This window comes from Brachyistius frenatus, unplaced genomic scaffold, assembly GCF_029030835.1.
Source record: "Brachyistius frenatus isolate BFR_SWC_R1_liver_20210118 unplaced genomic scaffold, ASM2903083v1 Contig_3, whole genome shotgun sequence".
Lineage (NCBI taxonomy): Eukaryota > Metazoa > Chordata > Actinopteri > Embiotocidae > Brachyistius > Brachyistius frenatus.
The window spans coordinates 2,777,549-2,794,806 of NW_027210602.1; the positions used below are offsets into that span (position 1 = coordinate 2,777,549).

The following is a 17,258-nucleotide window of genomic DNA, read 5'->3' on the forward strand; positions in this document are numbered from 1 at the left end:
GCAGTTAACCTCGCGCTGTCTCGGTCGGTAAACTCCGCTCATCTGGGATGACCCGTCTCGCAGTTTCAAGCGCTCCATCGGGTCCTGACGCAACGCGGGGCGCGTGATGATGACGACAGCGACGTGGACGTCGAACGTGTCTTCCCCCCACGTGATGTGTCGTCTCCTGGCTGACATGCTGCTGTAAAGACTTTCAATACAAAGTAAGTAACGTTGCCGTCTCGCGTCGTTTAGAGTCCGGTGTTTAGTTTTGCCGGGACGCAGCTGAAATCCACGGTTGTACGTCGTTGACCAATTTACGTGTTCGAGGTTTATTTTTTTTTCCCCACGAAGGCGAAGAAGTGCAGCATGCATGCCCTTCCTCCCCCCCCTCCCCCCCACACCCTCCCCACCATCACACCGACCTTCACGACGGTGGTACTTGCACACCTGAATTCTATAAATATCAATAATAAATATGAATATCAATAATGATAACCACATGACTTGTTTTGTCAGAATATCACATGTTAAGGTGTGACGTAATGTGCAGCTGTATAAGGCTTAAGACGTCCAGCTGAGCTGAGCTGTCATTGTATTTCGAAATCTTTCACGTATTTTAAGTCTCGTGTATGTTAAGGCAGATGGCCGCAAATACTGTGGACAATATGCACTGTGTACCTGCTGTTGACATAATACGTTGGTTTAGTCGCAACAAACAAATCATTTAGGAAAGTATTTTATTTCGCAAACATGTCAAACATTTGCTGGTTCAAGCTTTTGAGAAAGTGAGGATAGTTTGCTTGTTTGGTTATATAGCATGTAAAATGACCACAGTGTCATTTTGGACTGGACCAAAAACGCAAAGTTAGGATGTCACTTTGGGCTCGAGGAGGTTGACGTCATGCATGTTTTCATCTCTGGGACTTTATAGACTAAACAATTAATCCAACAACAACAACAACAACAAAAAAAAAAGAAAGAGTGGTTGATTGGTAATGAAATTATTCTTGATAATTAGTCTTAGCCAGTGCAGGAAATTAAAGGGGGCAAAGGGCAAAAAATGACCCCAGGATCAGAGTAGCGCTAAAAGCTGACTTAAACGGGCAAAAGATGCCAACCAAATATCTGTTTTTCAAATTTTCTACACTGGCTTTAGGAGGCAGGATCATGCAGCGCATTATCAGATCTCTGCAGTGTTATTTTCTGCTCGCACTGTATTGCAGACAGAGAGCAAGCAGTGCGGGCTCACCAGCTGGCTTCTGCTGCTGGAAGAAACTGAGGTGTGTCCGCAGCTGCTGCCGGGTGTGAAATCTACAGCATACGAGACTACAGTATCCCACTGAACACCTGTGCTTCACTTTTTCTGCCCGACTTCATCTCTAAAGAGATCTGTCACCGTCCCACATCCCGGCCTACCTGCTCTGCCACAGTGTGGCGTATCATATCAGCTCGTCAGGAAACCTGCCAGCCGCGGAGGCCGGTTGTGGGTTTGTATAGGACGTGGTGGTCCACAGTCTAGCCTAAATATTGCCACTGGATTATGTTTGGATTTTTGGTTGATATGCGGAGTGAGTATCGTATTGACACCTGGGATTAGTGGCTACAATTGAACACACTGAGATCAGTTGTGTGTGTGTGAGAGAGTTTGTGGTTGTGACACAAATTACACCAAACTCATTGATTTATTTTGAACAATTAAGACTTAAAATTTGTCTGTTTCTGGCAACAACAACAACAAAAAATACCTGTAAATATATTTAAATTCTAAGAAAATAAAGGAATGTGATTTTCTCTTATCAGAATTTTCCTGTTTACTAAATTTGAATTTCTCTCGGAAAGTTTGGACTCTTGCCAGTTTTTGAAAATGAATCTCAGCTCAATACGATGAAGCTTTCTGTAACGTCTGGGTAACTTTTGTTCGCTTAAAATATGTGCTGCACTGCTTTAAACTCCCAGCTTTACCCTCAGTCTTGACTTCTCAAAACAATTTTCAAAGTATATACGTGTATCTGAAGTCAATTCACTGATGTCATAAAAAAAATGTCAAAACTCATTACATCACTGGGAATTTAATTTAATCCTTTTGGTTGAGCAGAGAAATATATATATATATATATATTTTTAGTTACTATAAACTTTAATCAGTTTTGGGCATTTTATTGGTTGCTGAAAATCATGAATATTTTCTTTAATTTTACAGAAGTGTGAGAAGGTGGTGAGGAAATCTCTTCTCCTCTGTTTTATGTTTCACCTCGCATGTAACTGTACAGACCAGACAACAGAGGATGTCAGTGCACCGTATGCTGTTCACAGCCACAGACTGTGACAGACGGGCTTTAGTGTGTGTTTGTGGACTTAAATATCTCATTTTGTCTGCACTTGTGTGTGTGTGTGTGTGTGTGTGTGTGTGTGTTCGCTGAGGGTCAGTGACACGGTTTGTGAGGTGGCCTGTGATTCATCCACCCACAGAAAGGCAGCGGCTGATCTCACATTGTTGTGCGTTTGAATGGGAGACTCCCCTTCAGGAATGCCCAAACAACCGAGTGCATCCCATCGGTCTGTGAGTGGGAGCGAAAGAGAAACGGCCTTTAGGGTTCATCATTTCAAGCTCAACAACATGTGATGTAAGATTGGATGTACAAGAACCCCTTTTTCTTCTCTGTACTTTGTAAAGTCAGAGAAATCCTGGTTATAGACGCAGTGTGTGACCTCAGTAAAACTATTAACTGACGAATAGGGGTGTGAGAAAATATTGATACGCTTGAATATTGTGATGTGATGGTTTCTGATATTGTATCGATTGCTAAAAACACTCTACAGATTTCAATTAATAGTTTAAATGGTAAAGATTGGTGACAGATGTTCATCTTGTTCTCTGTTTAAACCCAGACTGCTGGGTTGCAGTGTTGTAATCTGTCTTCAGCCATTTGACCCAAACATGTCAAACCTTCTCTCAGCTTATGAGGATTTCCTGATACCTTATGCGGGCTCAACATTTTTAGGCCACCTTGGACTTCATGAAAGTTTAGCAGGCATTTTTTTTTTCTTTCTACCATTTGTACTTCAAGTACGACAGAGAAAACAAAGCATACAAAAGGTTAGGTTGTATAATTTGTTTTTTCTTTTTATTGTATTTTTCATCACAAATTATCATCATGAAGTTGGAAAGAAGAAAAGAGACATGGCGCTCTAATAAGTTAGAAGATGTAGGCCTACCTCCTGCTGGTTGATATGAGCTATTACCTCATTTTGTTAAATGTCACCAGCACTGCTTTCTACATTAATTCTGACTCATGTCATCAAACATTTTCCTTCTAAACTCAACTACCTTGTATTTCTGTACTTCTCCTAACAACATTTTTTTTTTTTTTTTTTTCACTCTCACTTGTCCCCTTCTGTCTGTCAACAGTTATGGCTTCGAATCTGAGCCTGCTGCGACCTCTTCTGTGTCACTTCCTGGTGCGGCACGTCAGGTCTCCCCTCGTGGTCACCTCCAGGGTCAGCGTTAGGCCGCTCCTTTGCCCCAGCACCAACCACCACCCTGCTGCTGCTGCTGCTGCTGCATGCACCAGGCTCTACGCCACCAAGAAGGCAAAAGGTCAGTGAGATTACAGACGCTGCAGTTCACATGTGTACAGCAGCCACGATTCTGTTGGAGCAAATACATTTGCTGATTAGACGTCATTTGTCTTAGATATGAGTCTCCGTGATTTACTCCGTGCTTTCCCTCTTTTCATCTTCCAAGCCAAGGCAAAGGGCCAGTCAGCTAAGGTGAATATTAATTCGGCTCTGGTGGAAGACATCATCAGTCTGGCTGAAGTGAAGGAGGACATGACCGTTGTTCTCAACGCGCTCAAAGATGACTTTACACGCAGCCTCAGCATCCGAACCTCTCCAGGTACTCGGCTCCTTTCTTTCTGTCGTTCCTGGACTCTCTATCGCTGTCTGCCACGTCTCCTTGCATCGCTCTGTTTTCGTTATGCACACGTTACACTTCCACCTACAGAACATGCACGACTCTCAGGTTTGAAGCAAATTTCCTCACCAAACGTCCCAATACGGACATACGGCCCCGACCGAAGGTATTTGGACAGTTACACACTCGGTTGCTGAATGTGTCTCAGGCAGCTGTATGTTATTTCAGCGTTCGGGGGGGGGCAAGAGTTGCCATTTAGATTGAAGTTGTTTGTCCATATGAGGAGTAAAGAAGTGACCACAAAAATGAAAGATCAGGAAGATCTGAAGAGCTAAAGGCCCAGGTAGTGAGTTTGGATGAAGGAAAAACTAAGAGCTGCTGGTCAAAAGATCTGAGCAAGCGACATGACGTACAAGGCTTCAATAGGTCGGACAGATAGGCTTCAACATTTTTAACACATGAAAGCATCGGTTATGTCTGTGGCTCGAAAACTTCAGGAGGTGACTGACTAGATTATCCCCCAAAAAAACAAAAAAAGATATATATGTATATATCCCACTCAGTTCTTTTTAAACTGATGTAAAGTGACTCAAATTCAAGCTGAGACTATAATTTAATGTAGTACCCATTACATTATTTCTAATTCAATCAGGTGAAGCACAGAGCATAAAAAAGACAAACAATGTCTAACTGTGCTGACTCCATTTATAGTGAGGTGCAACTTTGAAAGTACAATTTTAGTTTCCGTGTGCATCAGGCGTTTTGTTTACCAGCCCATCACAGACACATTAACTCTGAGATAAAAGCCTTTGTCTGTGTTTGCACCTACCTGCCAAAGGGCTTAGTGTGAGGAGATCCCCGTGTGACGTTACCTTGACCCTGGCTTGGCCTCAGTTTCCCCAACTACATCCAGGTCACGACCCTTCGCCTCTGGGTCCTAACAAATGGGAGCAGGGCTCGGCAAGTCAGAGGCGGGGTGTGTAATGGAAGCTCCCGAGGGAGGAGGCTGCCACCTGAATCAGACTTTAAGCTCAAACTGTCTTGAATTTGTCTCATTTTTACTCCTTCGATCAAAGTGCACTTTCTGATTTGCTTTAGTCTTTTTTTTTTTTTTTTTTTTTTTACTTTGAAACAAAATGCAGACAACAGAAGCACAAATTCAACCTTGATTTCTATAATTAATTCCTCAGTGTCGTGTCTTGCCTTGCAGATTTCCAATTTTTTTTTTTTTTTTCTTGCTCCATTAATCATTCAACAATTTTTTTGCGCTGACTCATTTTCTACGTTCGGCCCCTCCCTCCATTTCTATCTCTTCTCTTTTGTTTTCCCAGCAATTGTCAGCTTTGGATTTTGGCCTCCGCTCATATAACGTTTATCAATCTCTCTCTCATGTTTTTGAAATTAAAATTGACCCACAGAGAAACACTTCTTCACAAGGCATCAATCCCTACTTTCCGTCCTCCATCTCTTCAGTCCTCTCTTTATACCTCCATGCCTCCTTCTGTCCTCCTGTCTTCTCCCTCAGTCTGTCCATCCCTCGCTGCTCTCCTCCGGTCCGTCCATCCCCCTCTCTTCTCTTCTGTCCAGCTGCACAGTAATCCAGGGAGGCAGCAGGACTTAGAGCTGACAGCAGAGATGAGATGGTGGAATGGGATGACGTCAGTTGTCCGAATGTGTGTGTGTTTGTTCCATGAACCTCTCATCTGGCTCTCATTAAACTTATAAGAGTGTGCGTCGATATGATTGTATGTAGCCTACCGATGTGTGTTGCCTTGGTGTGTGCATGTGTTTGTTTGTGTGCGTCCAGCATTCAGGAGAAAGTCAGACAGATAGATGCGGAGAGCAGGGATCAGAGCTACGTCCACCATATTGTGGTAATCACAGGCGGCTAATCTGGCTTGGAAATCAGCTCTGTTTCCATGTAAACATTGTTAAAGGTATAGTTCAACATTTTGGGGTTTTCTCCGCAGGCAGCTAGTTTAGCTTTGCATTAAGGCTGGAAACTAAGAAGCAAACGAGTCTGCTTCTGTCCAAAGGTTAAAAGGTGGCTACCACCTCCTCGAGAGCGCAGACATTTTCCATGTGTTTAATCTGTCATCATTTGGACCAGGACACTGTCATTCAAGTTCTCTTTCAGACCAAACAACTGCACAGAAATTATGTAAATGGTCCATTTTCATAGCTAATGTTGGAGGGTTTGTCTGAGCATTTTCGGAACATTTTGCCCTTATTCCAAAGTCAGCCGTGGAGAGGTGACAGGAAGTTATGAGAGCGTAAGAGAGAGGGGAGTTTACATGCAACAAATGTCTGGTGAGGAATCAAACCAGGAACGTTAGTCATATAACATAACATAACATAACATAACATAACATAACATAACATAACATAACATATATGGCAATTTATTGCGATTTAATACATTTTTTTAACTGCAAACTATGAAAACGTTGTCCACATCTGTTTTATCTCATAAAGTAATGTTTTCAGTCTGTTCATCTCACTTCATTCATTTTTATTTAATGGCAGGCAGACGGACTGTCCAGCACTGTCATAAAAACCTGTCATAAATGATGCATGCAGCTGAGAAATGTATTTATGTTATAAGGTAACCTTAATTAATGTTTGGTGGATGAGAAAGTATGACATCCTATATAATATTTTAATAAAGAACATTTTAGCCAACTCTGATATTTGGTAAATGCTTCCTCCTCCTCCTCTTCCTCCTCCTCCTCTTTTTCCTCTTCCTCCTGTCTTTCAACCCCTCTGTACCAACTCCTCACCATCCATTATCGGAGTTAAAGAAATGACTTACAGATGTGCTGTTGCTCGTTGCCAAGGCACAGGTAACAAAGACAGACAGGAAGAGGGACACATCATGGTCGACATATACACAGAGGCACTGTGTGGCAACAAATGGATGTTTGAAGTAAAAAAAAAAAAAAAGGGCAACAGTGTAAGTGGCAGGCAGGTAGAAGGTATGACTGTGATTCAGCTGGTTTCCCTATAATCACATTGTACCAATGTTTCATTTTTAATTGCGTCTGCAACTAATCTCAGATTGGTACGTCTTTTTTTTTTTTTGCCCTTAAAATCATGTAATGTATTAATCTTGTAGCGAAAATTACACCACTGGCTCACCTCCCCTTCACCTCGCTTTTACACACACACACACACACACACACACACACACACACACACACACACACACACACACACACACACACACACACACACACACACACACACACACACACACACACACACACACACACACACACACCACCACCAGCACAACCCCCCCTCAGTGGGTAAGCAGGCGGGGGTGATGTAAGGCAGAGGTGGAGGAGAAGGAAACAACTGCGTCTGAGGTTAGCCAGATGGAGGAGAGGGAGAGGGGCGGATGGATGGAGCGAAGGAGGAACAGGAGAGAGGGAGGGAGAGACGCCAGTCAGCTTGTGTTGGCCATCTTACCTTTGTTTCTTTCACTGTTGACAGTGAGGAGAGACAATAGGTCATGGAAACTTTTAACAGTCTCATTTTTTTTTTTTCACTTACTCCTGTAATTTGTGGCTTCTGCTGCACATTCCTGTCTGTCTGTCTGTCTGTCTGTCTGTCATTTTGTTCATCCGAGTGACTAAATGATTGACTTTGTGTTTTTATTTATTCTATTTGTGCATGGAAGCAGTGTTATCGAACCAGAAAAGCTACCACAGTATATTTACTGGAGGCAAATATGAGAATGCAACATAACAAACACTTTATGATACATACATGTCTGAGAGGGGTTATTTTACATTTTTAAAAACTAGAGTAAAAGAGACCAAAGATAACAGATTTAACTTCATCAAAGTTAAATTGAGTAAAGTTTTGTCAAAAATACATTAAAGCCTTCAAAACAGCTGTTGCAGCAGTTTGCTAGGGCTGATGTATTGTTGATTTCCCAATTTTGCCTGATTCGAATGGCAGCAGAGCCCGAAACTGAATAAAGAAAGTGAGTAAACACCTCCATTGATCTGTGTTTGTTTAGGAGCTCTGGATCACATTGTGGTGACGACTCAGGATGGGAAGTTCCCGCTCAACCAGCTGGGTCAGATCTCCATGAAGTCACCTCTGCTCATTATGGTCAACATGAGCAGCTTCCCCGAGGTAAGACGATCACACACACACACACACACACACACACACACACACACACACACACACACACACACACACACACACACACACACACACACACACACACACACACACACACACGAACACACACACACACGAACAGTTTCTTCCTCCCGGTATCTGTTTGTCTCATACGGACAAGCACGCAGTAACTAAGCTTTGTAAAAATAATCAAAAGCACAGACAGATAGATGGATCCTCGCTGAAGGAAAAGTGAGCCAGACCAGAACTCAAATCCTGCATCACTTTGTGTAAATGAAACCTGGCCTGCCTCTCTGTCCTGTGTCTCACATACTAATTGATTGATCACTGGGGCAGCCCTTTGTTCTGGGGTGAAAGATAGCAACAAACCTCAGTGTATGTGTGCACTGCAATGTGGTCAGGTCTGTGTGTGAGTTGTCACAGAAGAGGAAATGACCTCATTTTACCCCTAGGTTAGGAAGGAATGGATTATTTTTCTTTTTTCACTTCTTTTCTCTCCCTCGTTTCCTGCGTAGATTTTTGTCCGTGGGGGGGCAACTCACATTTTTACTGGCCAGACTTTCTGGTGGTCTGGAAAGTCAAAATGTGCTTTTTATGCATTTAACACGACATTATGCAATCACACATCCAGAGACTAATATAATCGATTTTCTCCGCTGTCTGTTCATTTCTCTTTGATCTCATTCGATATTTGACTGATATAAGTGGTGTATTGATCCCTCGTATCTGCTCCACTTCCTGTCAGCAAATGTTTGCATAATTCAAGAACAAGTGTTTAATTGTTTACACCTCATATACTGCACATTGTGAGGAACACTTCGAATTCTCATTAAAATGTGCAAAATCTTTTATTCTTGAAATCGATACAAAAAACAGGAGACTCGTATGCAAAATTAATATGATAGAAGATCATAAATTTCAGCCTGTCAACAGACATTCAATGAGTTCAGATGCAAGTTACAAAAACTTAAATGTCTACAGACATGCATGAATTTAGAGCAAAACTCTAAGATAGCATACTGTTGGGAAGAAGAAGAACAACAACAACAACAAATATGAAACCTGGTATCACAACAAAGTGTTTAATACACCCTTCAGTTCACTTTAGGACGGCAGGTCAGTGTCACGTTTTGGAATGAAAAGTAGGGTGCCTCAGGTTTAGGCTTCAAAAACTACTTGGTCAGGTTTGGGTTAAAATGACTAATTTTATATAAGTAATATTACATATGTAATGTAAGTAATTTATGTTACTTAAAAGCTTTCTAGCAAACTCGAACACAGCTCCCGCATGTGTTCGTCCTGTCCAACCACCTCCAACCTTTTCTCTGCTTGGACTTGTCTCATTCTTTGTACTTCATCACATGAACGCTGTCGTTTTATCTCTTCCACCCTGTTCATACCTGCGTCTACTTGTCACGCCCCGGTAAGGCAAAACATGACACTGAGGCGGTATCCTCTCGTGGACTGATGGCTGTATTACACCCTTTAGCGTGATTGTGGGCTGATTTAATGGAGTTACAACCACATAAAAATGTCTACACACCCGCCTGCCTTTAGAATACAAATTGAAAACACACTGTAGACAGGAAATACAGAAAAAATATACTGTAAGTACAACCTGAATGATACCATCCAAGTCATACCAGCATATGTCTCTCTAAGACCTGCTAGTCTACAGAATTTAAAAAAAAAGTAGCTTCCAAAGAAAGAAGGAAAGTACCGAACATTGAAGCGCCATTTAAAGGGATTAATAGTGAAACATATAACTTAGACACAATATAAAAAGTGGAGGAAGCAAAAATCTGCCTTATCTAACTTAATACGATAACCTCTTCGAGTTAAAAACGGGTTGTTCAGAGTTTTTTTTTTTTTTTCTTTTTTTTTTTTTTTTTTTTTCAAAATGCATTAACCGGTTTTTATATGCAAATTTGTTTTGTTCTTTTAAAGAACAGCCTGTCAAACAAAAAACTGTTATTTTCAAATATCTTCCTGCACATTTTTTTATTCTTAACAAGTCATGTGAGGGCTGTGGTTTCTCCTGTTTGTTCTGCAGGTGAAACCACAGCATACAAATACAAAACAACATACAAATCCAAGTATTTAGTATAAACACTTCAAATGTGGAAATCCAGTTTTCAAACCTGAATCTGGCTAAATGTCTCTCCGGTGAGTCTTTTTTCCTTCCCTGAAACACTCTAACCACAGACCACACACACACACACTGACACACTCATGCACACACACACACACACACACACACACACACACACACACACACACACACACACACACACACACACACACACACACACACACACACACACACACACACACACACACACACACACACACACACACACACACACACACACACACACACACGCTACCCTGTCATGTCCCGTCTTACCCGTGTCCCACACAGAGGTGAGTCGTCAGTACCCAGAGCTAATAGGCTTATAATGATGCCTATCCATTACCAGGCATTGAAGAGGCCCGACCATTGTTTTCCATTCATTCATTAAGCACAGCCTGGGAAGACACAGTGGAACTAACAACATCTACCAGCATGCTCGAATCCGGAGGCAATTTGGTGTATTTCTAGAATAAGAGCGTGTGTGCGTGTGTGTGTGTGTGTGTGTGTGTGTGTCCACATTTAAGCATCCCACCGCTGTGTTCATAAAGTGTCTTTTTAAACACGCATACACACGCAGACTCTTTCGCGCACATTCTTCTCCGCTCGCCTCTTTGCTTTGAACCCAGCCGTGAGCGTTTGATGTGAAACTTCAGTGTAATTTCTCTTCCTCTCCGACATATTAACCAGAGACCTGCCCGGCCCTTTCCAGAGAAATTCCACTTGGTTTTTTCGCAACCACCGGAGTGGTCGTCAGAGAGGGGAAACGGTGATGAATTCGATGCTGAGAACAATCAAACATAGGTATGGGATGAATCTATCACCCCACACTCAAAGAGAGCAACTGGAGGCCTGCTTTCCGGAAGATTTGAACAAAGGAAAAGAAACCTCATGAATGAATTTAATGCGCACAAATAAATTCCTTTAATCTTGCTGCCATTTCTTTTTCCCCAGTGGGAAAGGCCAGAAGGAGAGCGTGGAGTCGGATAGTGAAGGGAGGAAATGATATGGTCTTTTTCTCTGCATTGCACTCTTTGTAAAGCCCAGCGAAGGGAGTTGTCATGTGGTTAAAGAATTGGTTTGAGGAGTGTGACTTTGTTTTCAGCAACTCAAAGGATTTGGCTTCCTCCCTGTCATGTGTGTGTGTGTGTGTGTGTGTGTGTGTGTGTGTGTGTGTGTGTGTGTGTGTGTGTGTGTGTGTGTGTGTGTGTGTGTGTGTGTGTGTGTGTGTGTGTGTGTGTGTGTGTGTGTGCGCGCGCGCGTTGTAGCGTTCTGCTTCTCTTTCAGTGTTTTCTTAACAGAAGTACTGTGTTGCCTGCGGTGAAGAGTTTCTTTTATATTTCACATATGGGTAGGGTATTTTAATATTTCCCTCTAAATGTCAAGCCAACTTCTCTTTCTGTTTGCCGGCCAAAACATGAAACGTTTCAATACAATTCCAAAAAGCCACTCGATCACTGCTATCATCGAGTAGTGTGTGCGACTGTGCACCAGCAGCTCTCTGATCCTCTTATCAACATCTTCGTCTGCTGTCGTGTTATTGAGCGCAGCTGCCTCTCCAGTCAGTGTCCACCCTGACGCTCGGTCACTTGTCCCCTCACTAAAGACGTGATGCTTGTCTTTTGATTTCCCTTTAATTATCTTCACTCTCTATAAAGATGACAGATGGCATCTGCAGTTACTCTTTTTGACACGAGTCAGACAGAGAAACTGGCCGAAATAAATAGATATTAAGTGAGTTACGTCCATTAACCCGTGCGTCACTGAAGTGTAAATTGATGAACCAAAGAGAGCTGTAATCTGAAGCTCAGCTGGATGTTTTCTTACCTGAAACAGTTGGTAGCGAAGATGATTCTTCGGTCCAGTCTTCTTTGCTTTTCAGGGCAGAAGTGGGTTCAGTCGTTCTGAGAAATCCAATTTCAGCCATGTTGATGTGTCATCATGTTGCATGCACCTGTCTAAAAAACATGTGATATCAATGCCTTTCAACATGTGTAACCTGAATGCTCGTGATCTCCAACTGTGTTGACTTCAGTCCTCCTTCATGGTGGTTAAACCCGGTAAAGTTTCGATGTCCTGTTATCCACACAGATACATGTGAAGTGTTTACATGTTCACCTTAAAATAATTACCACTTCCCATTCTCACAGACAAGCAAAAAGCTGCTACTATGAAAATCAGGGTTTTTAAAATTTGATTTAAAATTAAAACAAAACAAACTGGAACGCATGTGTGTCTGTGTATAATACACATGCACATGCCGACACTCCTGTGGGGTCGCCAGGGGTCAACGCCCTGCCCTGCAACCTCTCAGTCCTGTCCCACAGGGCCAGGCCACTGACAGTGGCCCGAGGCATTTCCACACTATACGGGCTTCCCCTGGTACACACACACACACACACACACACACACACACACACACACACACACACACACACACACACACACACACACACACACACACACACACACACACACACACACACACACACACACACACACACACACACACACACACACACACACACACACACACACACACACACACACACACACACACACACTACATACATGACACCTTAATGACTGCCAGCTGGAGCGAAGCCACTACCTGCGGTTGTAGTCCTGCTTTTCCCCTCACACCAGTCCTTAAATCTTATTTGTGTGTGTGTGTGTGTGTGTGTGTGTGTGTGTGTGTGTGTGTGTGTGTGTGTGTGTGCGTGCGTGCGCCGCCCCCCCACCTCCAGGCTACAGCGGCAGCCACCCGTGCCCTGAGAGAGAGTAGCATGAATCTAAACCCAGAGGTGGACGGGACGATCATCAAGGTGGCCGTTCCCAAGTGAGTTTCTCCCCGACACATTCGCACAGTTAGCACTTTCCTTTTCCGTTGTTTTCCTACTCTTTTTTTTTTTTTTTTTTTAAATAAAACACACCTTTTATTTTCTGCTACTGTTGAAACGACTGGATGATCTGATAATGTAATTCCTCAGCTGAGTCAAAGTTAAAATAGTTTTTTATATAATTACAATTTTCTCCTGTTTTTCTCCTGTCATTCACACAAGGGAAACCATTTTAGGACGCCATTAAATAATTATCAATAGATCAATAAAATAATCAATCTGTTACGTAAATTACCACAGCTAAATGTAACAGTAAGTCTCAGCCATGGTTTTGTGTTTCCCCCCATTAATAAATCCACCCATCTCCGGGCTCTTTGCTGTAACTGACAGGTTTATTGACTTTTGCTTGTACATGTATAGAGACCCTCAGTGTGTTGATGTGACGAGTGGGTCAGTCTCTCTCTCGCTCTGCTCCGGCTCGACCTCTCTCACTCTCTCTCCTCGTCCCTCGGCCAAATCAAACAACCTCACACAAAACAATCCGTCACTCACTCACCAAACCGCTCTGTGTGTATATAATTTTTTACATATACACATGTGCATGTGAGTTTGCATGCGCGAATGCCGCCTTGTGTTTATGTGCATGTATGATCGTGTGTGTGTGCGCGCGTGTGTGTGTGTGTGTGTGTGTGTGTGTGTGTGTGTGTGTGTGTGTGTGTGTGTGTGTGTGTGTGTGTGTGTGTGTGTGTGTGTGTGTGTGTGTGTGTGTGAGAGAGAGAGAGAGGGAGAGAGAGCAGCAGGTGTTAGTCTGGCAGAGGAGGGACACAAGAGTCAGACTGCTTTCCCCCTGCAATCAGTCTCGGCACGCTCCGAGCCTCCATTTGCATTTCCAAAGAGAAGGCGCTCCTTGATTGGCCCTGGAATCGGTAATTAGGCCGTATTGTTTGCAGTAAATAGACGCTGCACTTGGATTGTTTGCAAATAGTCCCCAAGGCAAAAAACAATGAGGGAAAAAAAGCCAATTAAGTACAAAGAGGGAGAGCGAAATGGGAAGTAGGACTTTCTGAGTGATTAACAAATGCAAAATGAATGCAAAGTTGTTGGGATGACGGATGTTTCAGCTCTGGTCTGAGTCTTCGGGAAGTGATTGTTGTTCGATGGTTGCCGCGAGTCACAACTAAAAGGATTAGATTTCATGCTTATGAGCATTTAGCACCCTCATTTGCACAAGTGAGGACAGTGGTTTTCATCAGTTTGTTTCTGCACAAGAATGTGTTTCGGTTTCAGGTGTGTATTTTTTTTTTTTTTTTTTTTTTTACGATATGTCTGACAAAGTTGTGCTTGTTTTTTTTTTTTTTAGCATCTCTGTCTCTCAGAAATGTTGTTGTTTCCAGGAATTTTTTTTTATAAACATCATCTTACCGTCAAAACTAAAACTATAACTATGTATTGATTTATTAGCTGCTTCTTGAACCAAGAAGAATGTTGTTTCAGTATTATCCTTCCTCATATCTTATGAGTGAATACAGAGACATAAACAGGACACAGATTAGTTTCTGTGACGACTCTTGCTTGCTACAATCCATTTTACCCATCTGTCATCTTCTAACTTACCACTTCTCTCTCTTGTGACGTTTCCCTGCAGAGTGACGCGGGAACACAGAGAGAACCTGGCCAAGCTCGCCAAACAGTTCAGCAACAAGGCTAAAGACTCGCTGAGGAAAGTGCGCTCTACTGCCGTCACACAGGTCAAAAAGACAAAGGAAGGACACTCGGAGGACACGATACGGCTCGTGGAAAAACAGGTACGAGACAGGAGGAGCGGAGCGGAAATGATCCTCCAACCAACTTGAGCTCTCGGTCAGTTCAGTCACATTATTCTGTCACCTCGCTGCTATATTGTCCTCCTCTATTAGACACTTAACAGTTAAGAGAGGTAGATATTCTTCACTGAACCCTGATGGGAATTGTTTTATTAAAGCAGCATAATCAACAATAGATTAAGAATAACAATAAAATGAAAAAGAATGTTGCAGTGCTGTAAAGAAAGACACAGGATATTAAAGATGGAGATATGTGCAACATCAAAAACAGGAATAGTAATGAAGAGAAAGAATTGCTTGCAAAATATATATCTCAAATACTTCTATCTTTTTGCCCCTCTGTGGTCATAGATTCAGCAGATGGCGGACAACATTGCAGCGGATATTGACAAACAGCTTGCAGCCAAGACCAAGGAGTTGTTAGGCTGACTGCGATGATGAGACAGGTCTTCCATCCCGTACTTTATCAATGGTTACAGGACACTCGCACAACAGCAGTGACACCTCATTTTCAGCATGCTGCGAATAGACAGTGACTGGATCACGTTGGGGAGGTAGTTTTCAATCTCACAGAGAAACATCCTGGTTCTGTGGTATATTCTTGGCGTTCTCCTGGCAGAAGCTGGGCCTTTGTTTTTGCCCACATCACTGGCAAAGGTCTTCATTTTGCTGCCGTGTGATATCTGTGTTTAGCTGCATAAGTGCATAAACAGAAATTGGCACGGAAACAACAACGACAAACTGCCCGTCACCTCCCTCCTACTTTGTTACTCTTCCTGTCTTCAAACAAACACCGAGCAAGCGACGAATGGACTTTTAATGGGATTTGTGGGCCTCCTCCTAATCAAACCCTTTGCCACAGGGGCTGTCTGTTTATATAAAGCAAGCGCACCCGGCCGAATGTAAACTGGCTGCGGGTTTGTCTTGGTGGCAAGAGTGAGAGAGAGTTTGTTCCAGAGACGTAGGAGTCGACTGAACAGATACCGTGAGCATGTTGCCAAACATTTGTTTCACATCGATTCCAAGTCTGTTAAAAATGCACTTGAGAAAAAAAAAAAAAAAAAAAGGTCTTTAATTTCTGTCCATGTCGAGGATTGATAATACAGCTACTCTCTTTTAAACACAATAAAGTCAGGAAAGTAACATTATTGATGGACTCCATTAAAGAAATAGTGCTTTGTACCGTGTGCGTCATCTTGTTCTCTCTTGTTCTCTCTTGTTTTCTTTTCTTTTTGGTTTGAAGTCGCCCCCTCCTCCATTAGTTCAAGTGATAATGGACTTTTCCTGTGCACAGACCTCTTGGTCCCGGCTGCTGGCTCCACAGTTGTCCATTAGGAAAAGAGCCTTTAAATGTCGTGCACTTTGCCTTCTTTGTCTTTAAATAGCCGCACTTTTAAAGCCACAGTCAGGAATTGTAACGCAAGTAGTTGTTGAAACAAGTTAATCACAAGAAATGCTTGAATGAGAAGCCTACTCAGCGACACACACACACACACACACACACACACACACACACACACACACACACACACACACACACACACACACACACACACACACACACACACAACCCTGCTTTCATCTATATGCTGTTTACACCAGCGAGAGGCTTTCCGTACCATTATGTGGTTGGTGTCATCATCTTTATCAGGATTTGTTTTGCTCCTTCCGCTACTGGTCGCAGGCAGCCCACAAGTCAGACAGGCTTTATTTTAAGTTTGCCCACACACTTAGCCGTACAGCCACACAGTCATTTGATGATTGCAGCGCTGCAACTTTGTAACTCCAAATTACGTTTTTGTCAAAATGCTTTCTGACTTCTTGAAAATGAATTGAGGAATAGCAGCGATGCAGATTTTGCAGATGCTAGCTTGTAGCCTGGCTCTGTTGCACGCTGCAGATTTTTGGCTTTCATACATTTGCCCTGGCGCTCTGTCTCCCTCTATGGCTTTGCTGTAATGGCCTAAACAGACCGGAGTCGTTGGATAAACAGGAGTTTAGCAGAGGAGTGGCTGGGCTGGGACAGGGGAGGGGTGGGGTGGAAATGGCAGGTTTTTGTGGTGATTCTAGGTCCATATGTCAGCAATTTGAGGGCATTGTGTACCTTGGCCTAAAACAGAGGCTTCATGATCGATGGAGGGGTGAAAATCTCCCAAGTCCCTGGCGCAGAACACAGGCGAGCACAAGGAAATTGCTTTCAGCTGATAGCTTCATTTTGGTTGACATTTATCAAGTGAATTACCCCCGTTCCTTTCAAATGTTTACTACTACCAGCGCCGCCTTTTTGACGTACATGTGTGCATATGTGTGTGTGCGTGGGACTGCATTTGTGTGAGAGCGCGAGATCAGTAAAGGTTTGTCTTTGTGAAAGTTCTGGTGTGTCCTTTGGCGATTCCTCACAAAAATAT

General features: G+C 42.8%; 1 protein-coding gene across 1 annotated transcript; it reads left to right on the forward strand.

The window, feature by feature from the left end:
- The first annotated feature begins 150 nt into the window (after positions 1-150).
- mrrf (mitochondrial ribosome recycling factor) lies at positions 151-15,998 on the forward strand. Its single transcript, XM_069703298.1, has 7 exons — positions 151-203; positions 3,392-3,580; positions 3,728-3,880; positions 7,926-8,044; positions 12,935-13,026; positions 14,673-14,832; positions 15,202-15,998. Exons 2-7 carry the CDS (start codon positions 3,394-3,396, stop codon positions 15,277-15,279), a joined length of 789 nt encoding a protein of 262 aa, XP_069559399.1. The 5' UTR covers positions 151-203; positions 3,392-3,393; the 3' UTR covers positions 15,280-15,998.
- Positions 15,999-17,258: the final 1,260 nt, after the last annotated feature.